General features: G+C 44.3%; 1 protein-coding gene across 1 annotated transcript in view; it reads right to left on the bottom strand.

The window, feature by feature from the left end:
- ABHD16A (abhydrolase domain containing 16A, phospholipase) overlaps positions 1 to 16,248 on the bottom strand; it is a 307,026-nt gene that overhangs the window by 30,936 nt on the left and 259,842 nt on the right. The window contains exons 18-19 of the mRNA XM_069635119.1: positions 5,939 to 6,037; positions 5,699 to 5,745 (exon numbers count right to left, since the gene is read on the bottom strand). Of these exons, the coding sequence (XP_069491220.1) occupies positions 5,699 to 5,745; positions 5,939 to 6,037 (146 nt within the window). The remainder of the gene's footprint in view (positions 1 to 5,698; positions 5,746 to 5,938; positions 6,038 to 16,248) is intronic.

Below are 16,248 nucleotides of genomic sequence, written 5' to 3'. Positions count from 1 at the left end.
GTTGGTTTTTCGATTGCGTCTCCAGGCCCAAACAACTTCAGGTAAAATTTTACCCACTTTTCTTCGGTTACTGCGTTCGCCAACAGGGCGGCTTGGGACATAGATGTTGAGTTAAGGAGGTGTCATATTTCTTTTGTGTTCTTTGACGCCATAGCTTTGAGCATGGATTCTGCATCCAGTTGGGCAATTTGGGCTGTGTGTGAAATCAGCCAGTTTTTATATTGCTGCTTCCTTATCCTCAAGTCATTCTAAAGGGAGTCAGGTTTTAGACGTCGAAGTTTTGGTAATTGCCTCATTCCTAACATGCTTTGGGATGAAGTTGGTTTTGCCTGGGCGTTTTGCCGTAGGCTTGAAGTCTAACAGAAGGGGTGCATAGTTTACTCCCCCCTGCTGTTCAATCTGTGCACTGTACATGGCTCGAAGCTTGGGAACATCCTTTGGTGTGACGTTGATTCGATTTCTCCCTTTATTTAGTTCTAGGTCCTTCTTATTAGAGCCTTTGGTTGTTATCTGTAACCTTATGTCAATTGTCAATTTCAGAAGCGAATGATCGCCATGTCTTGTTTGGAGTACTTCCAAAGACTACACAATTCCTCATTTAGGAATTGACAAATTAATAGTCTAAAGTCTTTTCATTTTTGCTGTTGGACCAAGTTGGATTCCCAGGTAAATCCCATGTGGTGATTTGTCCATTTAGCATAATTATATTTCCGTCTTCCATGGCCAACGTCCAATAGGTGAGAGCCTTAAGACTAGCTTTGTGAATTGGCTCAAAAGAAGGGCCCATAAACTTAGTAAGGACAACATTAAAGTCCCATCGGGGGGTTGGATTAGAAATAGGTGGGTGAAGTCTTTTTACCCCATCTATGAAAGCTTTGATTACCGGGACCTCCCACCAGGAAATCATGCTTTGAGAGGTGGTGTAAGTAGAAAGGGTAGCAAGGTGGACCTCCAATGAGTTAAAAACTAGTCCCGAGTCAAAGAGTTGAGTTAGATAAAGGACTATGGTTGTACAGTCAATTGGGTTAATGTTGCGAGTACACCACCAAATAAAGCGTTTCCACTTACTAGAATAACAGTGCCTAGCATTTGGTTTCTGTGCCTCTAAGAATGTCCATACATTTGTGAGGCAGTTGGAGATACCCAAACTCTATGACCGCAGGAGCCTTTCTGCTAATTTCAGAATTTGAGGGCAAGGGTGCAGTGTAGTCCCCTGATCTTGGGACAGCATTTTGAAGGGGCAAGGCAGCTTCACCGGAGGGGAAAGCAACATTCTCATGAGATGTGAGAACCACAACTGACAAGCCCACATTGGTGCTATCAGGATTAGAGTATCTTGTTCCTGGTGCATCTTGTGAATTATCCTATTGAGGAGAGGAGTTTGAGGGGGGAAAGCGTAAGAAAATCTCCATGGCAATTTGATCCATGGGCCGTTCCCCATGGTGATCTTTTGGGGATACCTGGAGGTGTAGTCTTGGCATTGTGCGTTCTCCAGTGTTGCGAAAAGGTAGATGCCTGGATGACCCCATTCTGTAAAGACGTTGTGCAAAATGGGTTTGTGCAAGCGCCACTTATGTTCTACGAGTAGCTGAATGGATCTGCTGAGCATTTCTGCAAGAAGATTGTGTTCAATAGTCACAGAAGCCATTACCTTACAAGTGCAAACATGTCCAACACAAATCTATTTTTTTGGTCACTTTTCCAATTGTTTCCCAAACTATGGGAATTTTAGGTACATAGTTATTGCCTGACCTGCGCAACTGACCCCTTCCCGAACCCGCAATTTGGTCTAGTTTTCAGAAATGTATGCCTTTCTGTGTTCCCATTGAGCTTTCCTACCCTCCTCTTCCATTCCGTCTACGGATGTCCTATTAAAAAAAATTTTTTTTAAAAAAGGGTAAAATCGCATACCTCACAAAACTGATGGTAACCTTATGAAAAATGTGTTTCTTCAGTTTCCACTCAACCTGTTCAGGATTCGCCATATTCCAAGCTTTCAAGAACGGCAAACCATTTGTTCCCTAGCTCTTAGAAGAAAAAAACCACAGGCTTCTTTGTACATCATTTTATTGCCATTTGGCATGTGGTTACTTTTCTGTTACTTTCTTACACTCCCCTACAGCAAACAACTAATCATTGGCGTTGTATGACCTACATATGGGAAGAAAGGATGCACATTTGGCTGGGATATCACGTTTAACAAAAAAGTAATACGGGATTGAATGTGACATATCGAAATGTCCAAAAGAGGGCTCTGCGTTGGGAGCGAAAACCCTTTTAGGGGATAAAGAATGCAGCTGAGTTGAACGGAGAGCAATTAATGACCTTATCACCACCCACAAACTTGACCTACTTGCCATATCTGAAACCTGGCTCCATGAAGCTTCCAGTCCTGTCCACCTTGCCCTCCCACAAAACTACACCATCCTCAGACAGGACCCTAAAAACTCTAAAGGTGGTGGCGGCGTCGCCCTCATCTTTAAAGACACCCTCCCCATGAGAATGTGTAACCAACAATGGGACAACAACGCTGATCTCCTCACCGCTAAACTAGCCCTCTCCCCCAACTGCACTTTATCACCTACAGACCACCAGGATCATCTCCCCCTGACTACCAAAAGCAACCCCTCCAAAACTTAGGCAACAACCTCAAAAACACCACCAGGAGCATCCTTCTAGGGGATATTAACCTTGGATTATCAGACCCGAAGGACAAAACAGCCGCTAACTTAGCCAAAGAACTATCACACATGGGGTTCACACACAAAATTACTGCACCCACGCGTAAGAAAGGCAGATCCAATGACTGGCTATCTGATCACAACTGCTCAATTACAATCACCTCCATTTCAGCCCTCCCATGGACAGACCATTACCTCATCCAATTCTCCATCCCTACCCACGCCCACCCATAAAACCTTAACCCACGCTCCCCCCGCTAAAGTAAGAAGCACCAAAAGCTCACTGCTTCCAACCTCGCCTCGCTCCTCGATATCCCTGAACTGAAGCCTCCATTTACCCATGACCCTACCTCTCTCGCCAACATCTACTCCAGCGCCCTCACTCAAGCCATCAAACTCACTGCCCCTCTTGAAGAGAAAAAAGGGGAAAGTCAATGCACTGCAACTCCTGGTTCACTGAAGAACTATCTGCCCTTTGCACCAAGAAACGCAAAGCTCTATCCAGATGCCAATCAGCACCCAACCAATCCTCTCTTAGCCATATTTAATGCTAAATCCGAATCCTATAACCAGAGAATCACCAACGCCAGCTCCAAATCTAGAGAAATATTCTCCATATTCAAAGAACTCGCATCACCTGCCTCCAGCCCAGATGAAATCATCAAGGATGAAGCATGGTGCACAGGCATTCAGTCTGCACTCCTCAAAGTCAACACACTCCAAAACAAAATAGCCTCCCAACGCAAAGCTCTCAACACCACCACCACCTGCTCGCCCACACCTCCCACTGACAACTCTCTCGCAAACACCCCTTTTCGCCTTCAGAGAAGTCTCAGAGACGGAAGTCAATGACCTCATCAAAAAAAAAAAAAATCAAACCTTCCACCTGCAAAGGTGATATCTGCCACCCTCCTTAATCAATGAGTGCTCAGAATCCCTCACCCCCATCATCACGGCTTTCATCAATGCTTCATTCGCATCTGGAACCGTACCTCAATGTCTAAAACAAGCTAGGGTTCGTCCGCTCCTGAAAAAACCCTTGCTCGATCCCTCCTCCCCTAATAACTATCGCCCAATCACCACCGTACCCTTCCTCCTCAAAATCCTAGACAAAGCAGCGCACAACCAAACCCAACACTACTTGGAAACCAACTCCATCCTAGGCAAAAGACAATCAGGTTTCCACAAAGGCCATGGGACAGAAACTGCCCTTCTAGACCTAAAGAGTCAAATTACCAAGATAATGGACACAGGCAAACCTGCTCTCCTCCTACTGCTCGACCTCTCTGCAGCATTTGACCTGCTCAACCACAGCATTCTCACATCGCACCTCTTCAATGCTGCACAATTCTCTCATAAGGCAACCACTTGGATCACATCCTTCCTCAAAGTTATGGCAATGAAAGTGTACTCAGACCATGCCAGCGTCCCCCCCCCACCACCACCCACCACCATTATAAATAGTGGAGTCCCACAAGGGTCTTGCACTGCACCGACCCTTTACAACCTATTCACTAAACCCCTCTTTGACTTACTGGACTCCCTGAACATAGCCTACACAAACTACACTGATGACACGCAAGTTCTCCTCCCCCTCTCCGGAGACTACGTCCTCGACTCAAAAGCCCTCCTCAAAATCTACTCCACCATCCAAACCTGGATGGCGATCAATGTTCTCTGTTTAAACGGAGACAAAACAGAAATCATCATCCTAGCCCCCAGCGAAACACTAACTAAACTCAGCCCTGATTACTCTCACATGATTATCGACAGTATTAGACTTCCTGTCTCGTCTGCCGTCAAGAACTTAGGAGTCTACTTAGACGCCACACTCCCCATGACCAGACACACCAGCGCTATCGCCTCACCATTTGCTCTGACCACCAAACTCATTTATGCCATAAAACCCTACCTTATCACGCCCAACTGCCTCTCCATAGCCAGAGCCACCATAGGAGCTAGATTGGACTACTGCAACGCCCTTCTGGCAGGCACATCGACTAATAACCTAAGCAGGCTCCACATAGTGCAAAATAATGCCCTCTGCACTGCACTTCACATCCCCAAAACTGACCATATCTCACAAGCCAGAAGACTCGTCCATTGGCTCCCAGTCAAGGAAAGAATCAACTTTAAAATTCTCACTCTCACACACAAGTGCATCAATCACACAGCACCCCCTACCTATCTGAAACTATATCTAAGAACTCCTCACTCCGTCCAAGAAGAAGCCATCAGGCCAACCAACTCCGAGTACCCACTGTAAGAAGAGCCAAAGCCGGCGGCATTAGCTTCCCACACAAAGTACCTAAGCTCTGCAATGCCCTCCCCAACTCACTCAGAGCAGAACCTTCGCTGTACTTCTTTTGTAAATCCTTCAAAACTACACTATTCAACTAACATCCTCCCTCCTTCGCCTACACTTGCTCGCATTCATATGCTTCGGAATGTGTCCTGTAAGAAAAATTGCTTTGTAACCATCTTCCTTCCACTGTAACCAGATTATGCATTCTTGTAACAGCGCCACAATGCCCCCGGGCTGACGTGCGCTTTATATAAATCTGAATAAATAAATAAATCAATCCAACACACGCTCATTCAGAATCTGGTCCATAGTCTCTAAACAGTCATATGGACTGATCAGTCTCTCTTCACAAATGAGCACAACGCAAAGGAAGTAAAGCAGAAGGCTTTACTTACCTCCAAAACATTAGGCAGGAGTCAAAACAAAGCAAAAAGAAAGGGCTTTGTTAGAGGTATATGGGAGGAAAGCAGCAAAAAGTAAAATCTTCCCTAACAGCAGGGATCAGACGAATGTGGAAGGAGGATGTAGATGCAGTGGAAGAGCTGTGCACACTCAAATGTGGACACCAGTAGTCAACAGAGGGGGGTTCTGCAAGTCAAGAGGCTGATAAACCAAGCAATGCAACAGAAAATAGCAGACATGTCTGGTTGTGTGACAAAAGGAGTAATAGATCGGAGCGAGAAATGTCAGCGCCTTCATATGCGCAACTTACCAAAAACAAAACAAGTTGCCTTCTGCCCTCTCCTGTCATATCATCTCCTGGAAAAGGCAAAGGAACCAATATTAGCCACTGCGGCGGACTAACACATTCAAACTAGAAAAGGCCATGAAAAGGTGCAATCGAAAGGTACTACCCACAAAACTACCAAGGGGTACCACCCTCTTCAAAGACTGTAAAGACTGCTAAAATTAATCTACACACAGAGGATAGAGGCTCCCTTCTAACACTCACCTACGCTCCAGGGGAACTCCCCAGAGTGCTCAGTCTTGTAGGAATGCAGCACAGAGATGCACCAGTCGTCATCCACCTCATATTGACTGTATACAGAAGCTAAAGAGGGATGAAAGGAAAAAAGTACATTTGTTAATTGCATCCCATGGATCCAGATGTGCTATTGCTGCAACCACAGAGACCAGCTAAGGGTTGGTTACCAGAAGACGGATCTGCATGGCGATGATGTATATAAAGAAGCCAAATGAATATCAAGACCATTCAGCTGTCAATGGGTTCTTGTCGCAACTTCAATAAGGATAGTCTATATAAAGCATTAGCGCAAACCTTAACCCCCACATCCCCTCACACTAAAACAATAAAGTATTTTTACCCAACAAACCACACATCTGGTGATTTCTAGTGGTAGATGCCTAGAAATGCGGGCAGCCATATGTTGACACATGGACTGTTTAATTGGGATCCTCCAGTTTGGTGGAAGTTACTTAATTGTATTCCTGCTGTTCCAAGTGAATTATGGCTCAGCAGAAATAGTTCAAGTTACTCAACATAGACACTACTGTACCCCAAATCCAGAGTCCCCTTTCTTCCATACTTCTGGGATGTCATCCCGGAGAAGGGGAAGGGCTTGGTGAATGTGAAGCAGCTTGCTGTTAAACATATGCAACCATGCCTTGCAAAAGAGTCTCCCTCTCCAGTGCTCCCAGCCACTACAGCCATTCCTTTTTATTCATGTTTTTTCCTCTCGGGATTGTGAGGGGTCAGCAACGAGAGGTGGGCAATTTTTGTAGATTTGTTCAACCTTTGCCATTTTATTGAATTAAAATAATCATTAAACACCTCACTATCCCGACTCTGACGAGGATTTCCCTGCCTAACAAAACTAAGGGGAAACGCTAACACAGGATGCCTGGCCCAAACACAAACAAAATATATGGCATTTCAAATTACATCAACAGTTGTTAATGCAGTTCCTGAATAACCTATTAGTAACCCACAAATCTAAACTTCACTATTCAGTAGAAAGAAACAAGGAAGGAAGCCCCTGTACATAGAACAGTCTTAGCTCAGTTCTTGAGGTTTTAATGTCAAAGTAAAGTTTTGTTAACCAATGTTCTAACAAACAACAAAGCTTCTCCTCTTGGTGAGAAAACTTTCCACTGCAACACAACGGCATCAATGTTATTCCTGGCCACAATGTAATTCCACAACTCCAGTTGTTCAAGGGGTATTCTCACAATTCAAAGGAAATACAGCTTCTGCAACTGTTACTGAAAGCTCATGGTCAACCGTTATAACGTCCCTTCTTTACAAGATTAGGATTCACAATACATTTTTGTCAGGATGGCTTCACAGTACTACTCTTCTGCATCAACTATTTCACTTCTACTACAATGTATATAGAGGACATTCTCCTTCGTCTCATAGTACTCCACTGCACTTGTACCACTGAAGCCTTGCATTTACTGACAACCAGATATAGTACTACAGCTTCAGCACTTTGTGATCCAACCACAGCTTCAGTACTTTGTGATACAACCACGGCTCAGTACTTTGTGATACAACCATGGCTTCAGTACCTTTGTGATTCAAATAAGTTTTGGTTTTGACAAGATTTACTTTGAGGCACATCAACACCTTCAAATAGGCAAGGCACTCTCCCTCTGAAAATCTCTCTTTAAAAAGGTGCAGCCTCTTTGCCCCGCTTGTCTCTCTGCCACAATCTCAGTTTGCCTTTAGGACCCACTTTTCTGACAGTCTTTGGAAATATAGGTTGTGTCAACTTCAAGTAATACTTATGAGCAGTAAGTCTTCCTTCCCCAAATTTTCCTTCATCTCTCTGCCAACTGTTAACCAATATAATTACCCAGAGGTCTCTGTGCAACTTTCTTGGCTTCAGGTAATGCTTGCACACTTGTATCTTAGGCAAGGTTAAACTTCTATTGGACTGAGTATGGAAAGGGGTGTGTGAGCACCATATGATCTTGGGAACGTTTATACTATGGGTAAAATACCGAACAAGAGGTTGAAACTGATCCCAGTAGTAGTAACTAGACAGGTGGTTGGGTCGTGGTTTAGAGAGAATGGACAGGGTTATGGTTTCAGCCCAGAAGCTTCTCTATGGTATAATGAAGCTCTTCAAGTAAATAACAAATGTCTGAATTGGATCAGTTGGATTAATAAGGGAATTCTGACGCTATGAGATGTGATAGATGGAAACCAATTGTTGGGTTTTGAGGCACTGCAGTGTAGATATGGGTTGCATCGAAGAGAATTGAATAGATACCTGGATCTAACTTCTATGATTCATTTGAGGATAGGTATGGCTGGTGATTCTACGAGGAAGAAACCGGAAATTAGCAAATTATTGGAAGGTGAGGAATTTTGTGTGAGAACTTATATGCAATTTATGCCTATTAATGAGAACGTTCAATCAGCATGGACTAGATTGAAGGACGATTGGTCACATGATATTGGTAGGGTCATTACTGATATGGATTGGAATAACATCCTGAAGGTGAATTTGAACTTGGGAGCAGACATGGGCTTAAGTCTGATTCGACAGAAAGTTATTGGACGGCTTTATTGGACACCAGTTAAGAGGTTTAAATTAGGGCTTCAATCGGATGATTTATGCTGGTGTTGTGGTATTGGTAGAGGCACACTTGTACATTTGATGTGGGAGTGCCTGAGGGTGCAATTGTTTTGGAAGGTGGTTATTGACAGGATTGATTTAATTTATGGAATAACCTTACAGAGATCCGCTGCAAATATAATTTTATTATCTCATATTGATAGATGTGTGTGTGCTAGGAAGCATACTAATTTGATTGATAGAGCTATGATGGTAGCAACTAAGATAATTCTCAGAATTTGGAAAAAGAGAATAAAGCCTGATGTTGATGAGTGGCTAACAAAATTGCGTGTTTTATCACAATATGATAAGGTTTCATTGGAAAGTAAAGATAAAAACAATGAATATGTGAAGGTATGGGGACCTTTTTTGGCCCTTTATGATTGTGGAACAGTTCTGGTGGATATGTAATTTGGGGGAGGCGGAATAGGGGGGGAAGGTGAAGGTTTTTTTTTCTCTTCCCATGTGTGTTGTCTATTGTGATGTTTTGTGTATACCTGTTGGTTTGAATATTAGGTTTCACAGGATAAAACTTCTTTTGATGAATTCGATAATATGTGATGTTTAATATGTTCAACTAATTAAGTTATGCCGTTTTTCTGTGAGACATTGTATACTTGATGTATGGTTCTTATTGTTTTTTATTGCAAATTTAATAAATTGTGTTGGAAAAAAAATAACTTATATTGGACTCCCAGTATTGATTAGATGGTTTTCTGGCTTTGGGAAAGGCTACTTTCAGTCTTAATGTCAGTACCAGGGGCACAAGAGCTTAGGACTTATCTGGGTTTTGGGCCTGACATACTCTTTCTGTATATATATTGTAACTTTGGTTTAGGTCTTAACCGCATCTCTCCTGCCCTACAAAGCCTTCACTGACTCCCGGTCTTAGCACCGATTAAATCCAAATCCCTCTGCATCATCCACAAGGCTTTCTGGGACTGCGAACCACTCTATCTTTAACGCTTCCTGTCTAAATACTCCCCTTCTAGACTCATGCGTGCCTCTGGCACCAACTCCCTGTGTGTGAAGCAGTTTGTTAAACAGAGAGCTGGTGGGCGATCACTTTCCTCAGCGGGCTCCCTCCGTTGGAACAGCCTCCCTCTTCCTCTGCGGCTTGAGCAGGACCGCCTCAAGTTCCGGAAAGGCCCCAAGACCTTGCTATTTACCTCTTCCTTCTCCTCTCTCCCCTGCTAAACACACAGTAGCGTGAGTGATGTGCAGCGCACTTATGTACCCTTGGGGGCCTGACCCTCCCACATCTCTCATCCCAGCCACTGCGTATTCACTGCACTTACTTGGCTCTCTCTCCCCACGGGAGGTTGCACTTACGTGGTTCCTTTTTAGCACTTCAGCCCGAGCACTTCTCCTTAGAACCACAGCACCTATTCCTAACCTCCCCTCCCCCTGCACGTTCTGAACACTCACAAGGTATTGTAGGTTCGTCTCTCCTGCCAGTTAGTCTCACTATTTGTTTTTATACTATTAATTCAATTATTTATTTTTGTTGTAATTAATTACCTCCCCTGTCGCCCTGTGGGCGCTTTGAGATAGTTTTGCTAATTATTTAAGCACATAACAAATGAGCAATACAATAAATAAAAAATAAACTCCTGCAATCAGAGTAGGGAAGTTCTCCCAAGCCAAAATGGAGGAAGAGACTTAACAGCCTGACTGACCACTGAGATCATAAAGACTTGAGTCCAACATTCTAAATTGCCTTTTATTAGTCTAATCTCAGGGGACAGGTTATGTTTTCAGTAAGCTCTTAAGTAGGCCCTTTTTTAGCCTGAGCTGTGGTCAGGTGATTTCCAGGAAGATTTCAAGGAGAGATTCCTAACGAAAGAGAGAAGAATTCTAAGAAGACGGAATACGCTGGAACTATTGATGACAGCGAAGTTTTAATTTGCACTTAGCAAGAGTTACTGTTAATAGTTTGTTCGCTCTTGTTTAACATAGGACTCATTACTTCTACCAGCGTACATGTTTAGGTTGAGAAGTTTTCATTTTTAACGTGACATGAGGGAGGTAAAGACAGGTTTGCTAGGCAGCGCAGAGCATTCCTGACTTTTCATGTCCTTCAAAGCACGGTTGCACGGGCAGCATTACAAACCTTAAAAGTAAAGTGAACTCAGCAGAATACCATTAACTATTGACTTTTATGGATACTCAACAATCCTGGACTGAAAAGTAAAAAACTGTTGAAAAAAGTTAGAAGTTGAAAGGAAAAGTTAAGTTATTCAAAATACCTTTTAAGACTTACTATTAGGAAAATTGTCTACATGAAAGCAGAAAGCAGCATTGAGTCTAAAGTACAGGTCAGAGGATTATACATACCTCAATATCTTCTTCCTATATTCCTCTGAGCTTTTGCAGAGGAACTTCAGGTAATGTTGGAATCTCAAGGGGGAGGGTTTATGGGGGGGCAGAGAGACTAGACTCTTACCAAGAATGTTATGGTAATTTGTTATTCTTACTCGCCCCTATACAGATATCCTGAAGAGTCCAGGTTGGGAATCTGTACTGTTTATTATTTAATCCACTATCCCTTTCCTTCGGGGGTGTTCCGGGCTCAGCCTTATTTTAGTTTAGGTTGAGGGCACAATAACTTGGAGGGATTGCACGGTTCACCAGCTCCTGGGGACATCAAAAACTTCACACCTGCCTCTGAATAGGGGAATACTGTTGGCTTGGGCAATGCTTTGCGCTCTCTCTCTCCACTGTAAATACGTTTGAACACTTGGCTTTTCTTTATGAGCAATTGTTGTTCGCGTGAATAAAGATGTAAAGTTCACTCTCCCTTTGAAAAGCGAAATTAGGAACACATGACCACGTCTTCATAAAGTTTAAAGTGTTCAATAATGACTTTCTGCACCATTTGCTCTTCAGGTGAGTGAAATAAAAATTACCAAACACACCCAAGTGCTTCATTTCAACTGTCCCATTATTAAAGGCTCAACAAACAACTTCAGCTTGCTTCTGGCTATATGCAAGTGAATGTTCAGCTGGTCCTTGCTCGTGCAAGGAATCCGAACGCCAGGTATGATTCACCGGCTTCTGGGATCCTTGTTCCGCGGGATACACAACTTCCACGGCTCCTGGCACTTCTACTGCTTCGGGGTTCATTGGGACCCACACCCTTCCTCCCTGAAGGTGTACCCGGTCCGGCCACTCTATAAAAAGGAACCCCTCTCGCTCCAGAGACCCACGGCTTTCCACCAGCTTCTTGCCTCAGCTCCGACACACCTCTGGTATGGCAATCTCCACAATTAGGCTCACATGGGGAAAGGCAGCCTTCATGCACGCATTCCACTGCGCAGTCTCTGCAACTCAGTTTGGGGGGGGGGGACAGGATCCTTGCAGAACAAGCAAATGGAATATGCTGTATCAGAGTTCTGGCGTCCCTTTGGTTCTCCCACATCTGCTTGGATTACCAGCACTAAGTCTACTGCTTTCTGCTTCTGCATGAACTCCAGCCACAGTTCAGCTCCTTCTCTCTCCCATTGCCTGCACCTGAGGGGGCTGTTTATGCCTCTCAGGTTCTTTCAGGTGTGGCTTGTTAGGCTTAATTGCCCGACGACTACTACTACATGTGAAGGCATTATGAAGCAAGACACGGACAACAGAAAATGTCAGGATGGTTGAATGCCTAACTTGCCCTATGCTAAAATGGGATTTCCCTACCGAATGAAACTAAGGAAATTATGAGTCCAAGAGTTAAACTTAAAGTCTGTCTGTGTCCAAAACCTATCCTTGCCCCCACAACTAAAGCTAAACAATGTGTAGGGATGTCAATAATCAAAGAAATGGGGATCAAAAAGATCCAAGCGTCCTCCAGCTCTTAGCTTTCTTTCCAGCTCCCCTTCCCCAAGTTCAAGAACATTCCACAAATACTTGAGGTTCCCTTCCCCAAGTTCAAGGCAATAAAGTTACACACAATCCTCGGGGTTCCCTTCCCCAGGTTTTAGCCAACACAGTTCAACAGAAAAGGGGTCTTGAGGCTTTGTTCTCAAGACAATATTTGCAGTTCATCAAATCTCATGGTTCTCTTTCCCAAGACTTCAACACAGCAACTTGTCCTTGTTTCAATGTTCAACACAACACCAGTTCAACTTGACCCTCCTTCTGGATTGCATCAAGAGTTCACTTATTTTGCTCCTTTTTGTTTCGCAATATCTTTGGCTTTCACAGTTTTAGGGCTTCCTGGCCTAGGTGTAGATGTCAGACCACACGAGACACCCATCACAGGTCACGCAACCAGGAACCCTAGGATCTTCAGCCCCACACAGGTTCTTCTGTAATGTACCCATGTGCATTGATTCACATTCACTTGGCTGCTCCTTGTCGGCCTTGTGGCATTATGTGCAGGTTTATACTCTCCTGGTTAGCCTCTTGGCTTTGCCACAACGTATTACACATATCATGCCAGTCCTGGGCCTTGCAATACTGGATTCATTCATAAAGTTCACTCAGTGCTGGTCTTATTTGCTCCCCACCTTTCTGTCGTGCTCCTTCATATGTGCACTCTTATTTCGTAGGTTGCTTTCGAGTGCGTATCATCCCTTGAACTTTCGTTAGCGAATAGCTTTGTCCATGAAGCTTTCATTCAGTTCAAAATTCAAAAAGCTTGATTTAATTTGGCTTCAAGTTAGCATTCAGTTCGGTATTCAACATACGTTCAATGGGTGACGTTTAACTTTGCTTCAAAGTTTACATACAGTTCGGTATGCAATCTGCATGATTTAACTTTGCTTCAAGTTTCTCTTTGATTGGTTTGGTATTCAATATGACTTATTCAGCACTTAATTGCCTATGCGTAGGCACTAGGAGCGCCTGACCTCGAATGTCACCTAACCCTGAACTCACCGGTCTTCGCAATTCCTCTTCGGTGGCCTCGATGCTTTCTTTCTGCTTCGCCAGCTGGCGGCCGGTTACCGCAAGCCCTGCTAGTTCGCTGTGTGCTTCCCACCACACACTAGCTGCTCTGTCCTCTTCCGCGGATGGCATCCTCGCTTCTTCTTTCCTTCTCCGCAGCACCAGCTTCCCTCTCCTACCCACACAGGCTACCCACACCTGTGCCAGTCTGACGGCCCAACTTGCACTGGGGCCCCACAGGTCCTCTGGGACTACAGCCAGCATTCTGGCTTCTTCAGGTCTCACCACGGCTGCCTCCACCCACGTAGGGTCCTCTGCTGGTCTCTCCCACACAGGCCTCCCTGTTGGTCTTCTTGCTGCTTTCTCCTTTTATACACCTGCAACCACTTGACCGGTTGCAGGTGTGGCTGCTTAATTGGATTTGCTTGACTGTAGGGACATGCCGGACCTTCACAGTCCTTTGCAGGCATCTTCCTCGTCCCTCGTACTAGAGTGGTAAAAGGAGTTACTAGTGTTCATTAGTCCTAGTTCCCCTTCCTCGTCTCAGTACTGTCATAGGTAGTGTGAGAAAATGAGGGGAGATGGTATACAATAGGCCATGAAGGCTGCGTGGGCTGGGGGGGTTAGATTGGTTTGTTTCACCTACTTTACCCTTAACCCTGATCTTCTTCACCCGCTTTCTAGTGCTTCTAGATTGATAATATATCCTAGATGGTTCTTGGTCAGTGAGACAGGGATAACAATACCCCATAACTGTCTGCGGAATAGAGGGTTTCTCCTGAAATGGAAAAACTGGATACTGTGTCTCAACCTGAAGACAGCTCATCTCCACTCCCCAAGGACCCTGCACCCAGGTGATCCTCCCTCGCTTCTCCAGCCCCAGGGTCGGGACCCAGAAGCGATGACCTTTCCTTGGCCACCTGAGAGGAGGATTTAAGGGGAGCAGATGGGAGGACGCCCTCAGGTTTCTCACATACAGCATACCTCTTCAGTCTTCCTTGTCCCAGTACACATGGTATTATGGGACTTATAGTCCCGAACAACAAAGTTAATTCTTTTAAATAATTTCTGGGTTTTAAGGTATTCCCCTTATATTTATTTAAAGATGAACCATTAGAATTCGTTGTTACAGAGGAAGAATGGCTGTTTAAGGCAATATTTCCAATTTCCTTTTCATCATACCTTTGGGAGAAGGTAGGTTTTTTATCCTGAAATACCCTAAAGGGTCTATCTATTATTAAGGTCTGTTCGGGTTTAAAGGGATTTCCATTCAGAGCCACATTACCTGTTTTGGTATCTTTAAAAGGTTCTCCCTTTTAAAGGACAAATATCGTGTCTTATCCCACGGGAATCTCCTCACGACCCTGGGCCTTGTGTCTCCTCCCACGTGATCCTCCCGCAGTACACCACCCCCAATGTTAGGATCAAAAAGCGTCTGCCTTTCCCAAAATCTTCATTGGACAAGCTCAGAAAAGAGCGGGGGAAATGTGGGAGGAGCTACTTAATGGTCTGGTGCCTTGAGGGCCATTCAAAGGATAAAAAGGCAGGCACTTCTTCCACAATGTCCATACCAGGAACAGCCTCAGATGAGAACAGTGATGCAGACCCACTCGCTGAACATTGCAGTTTGAAAGTTTTTTCGCCCTTCCATCTGCTTCTCTGCTCTTTTCAATGTTTTTATTCTATTCTATTCTCCTCCCCCTTCCCCTTCTCTCTCCTCCCCTATTTTTTTCTGTGCACTTAAGCTATCAGAAATGTCCCTGCACCTAGTTTGATAGTAACAAATGTTTGTCCCCCCCCCTCCCTCCAGCACTATCTTAAATGTCCGCAGGCCTTGTACGATAGTCGCTTCTTTTGTTCCTCTCCCTCCTCTGTACTCCCCTCTCCCTCACCTCGTGTAATTCTCCGGCCCTACCAGAAAGGTCATCAGGCCTAGTACGGTAATCGCCTGAAATCTCGCTAGGCCCAGTAGGATGGCTAATTTCACATTCTTGTTGTTCATGGCCTGTAAGAATGTTTTGTTTTTTCCCTTGTCGTGAAGCACTTTGAAACACATTGTGTATAGGCGCTACATGAATAAACTATCATATCACCTGGGAGGAGACTTTAGGCAGAGTTTCAGAGAGGGATCTTCACAGGATTTACAGAAAAAAAAAGCTGAAAAGTGTCCACTAGATGGCAGCACTGATATCTTTTACTTTTTACCTCTCGAATGAAAGTCTTTACCGCTCTCAGGCAAGCGGGAGGCTGCAGAGAGAAGGGGGATTAAAGGTGGTTGATGTAATGTGCACTTGGTGCTTTCAAGTGGCCATGGTGAGCTGCCAGCACCTTACCAAGGGCCTGGCGATTACTGATTTTAACATTCTCTCTTATTAGCACTGCCACGTGTGACGATAAGGGTTGCCCAATTCCAGGCCTCGACGTCCAGAAACTGTATGGGTTTTCATGACATCCCTCATTAATATTCATAATGAGAAGTGTGCATACTTTTAGAATCCTAATATGCAAATGCATCTCATGAATATTAATGAGGGGTATCATGAAAATCCAACATGGATCTGGCCCTCGAGGCCTGGAGTTGGGCAACCTGGATGGAGCAGTGCAATCTGAAAGACCACACAAAGCTTTGGTTACCTCCTAAGCCTGTTTTCGTCCAAGACAACTAAAATGAGTCAAGTAAATCACCTTCTTTATATTATTGAGGTCTGCTCTTTTACGATAGAAGTCCAGCTGTTTTCTGAATATTCATATTCTCTCAAGCTAGAGGAGTTGATGCAAACAATTACTGTAAGCAGTAATC

This window comes from Ambystoma mexicanum, chromosome 13 (genome assembly GCF_040938575.1).
Source record: "Ambystoma mexicanum isolate Mex_15411 chromosome 13, UKY_AmexF1_1, whole genome shotgun sequence".
Taxonomy (NCBI): Eukaryota; Metazoa; Chordata; class Amphibia; order Caudata; family Ambystomatidae; genus Ambystoma; species Ambystoma mexicanum.
This window is presented reverse-complemented; position numbering and strand designations above follow the sequence as displayed.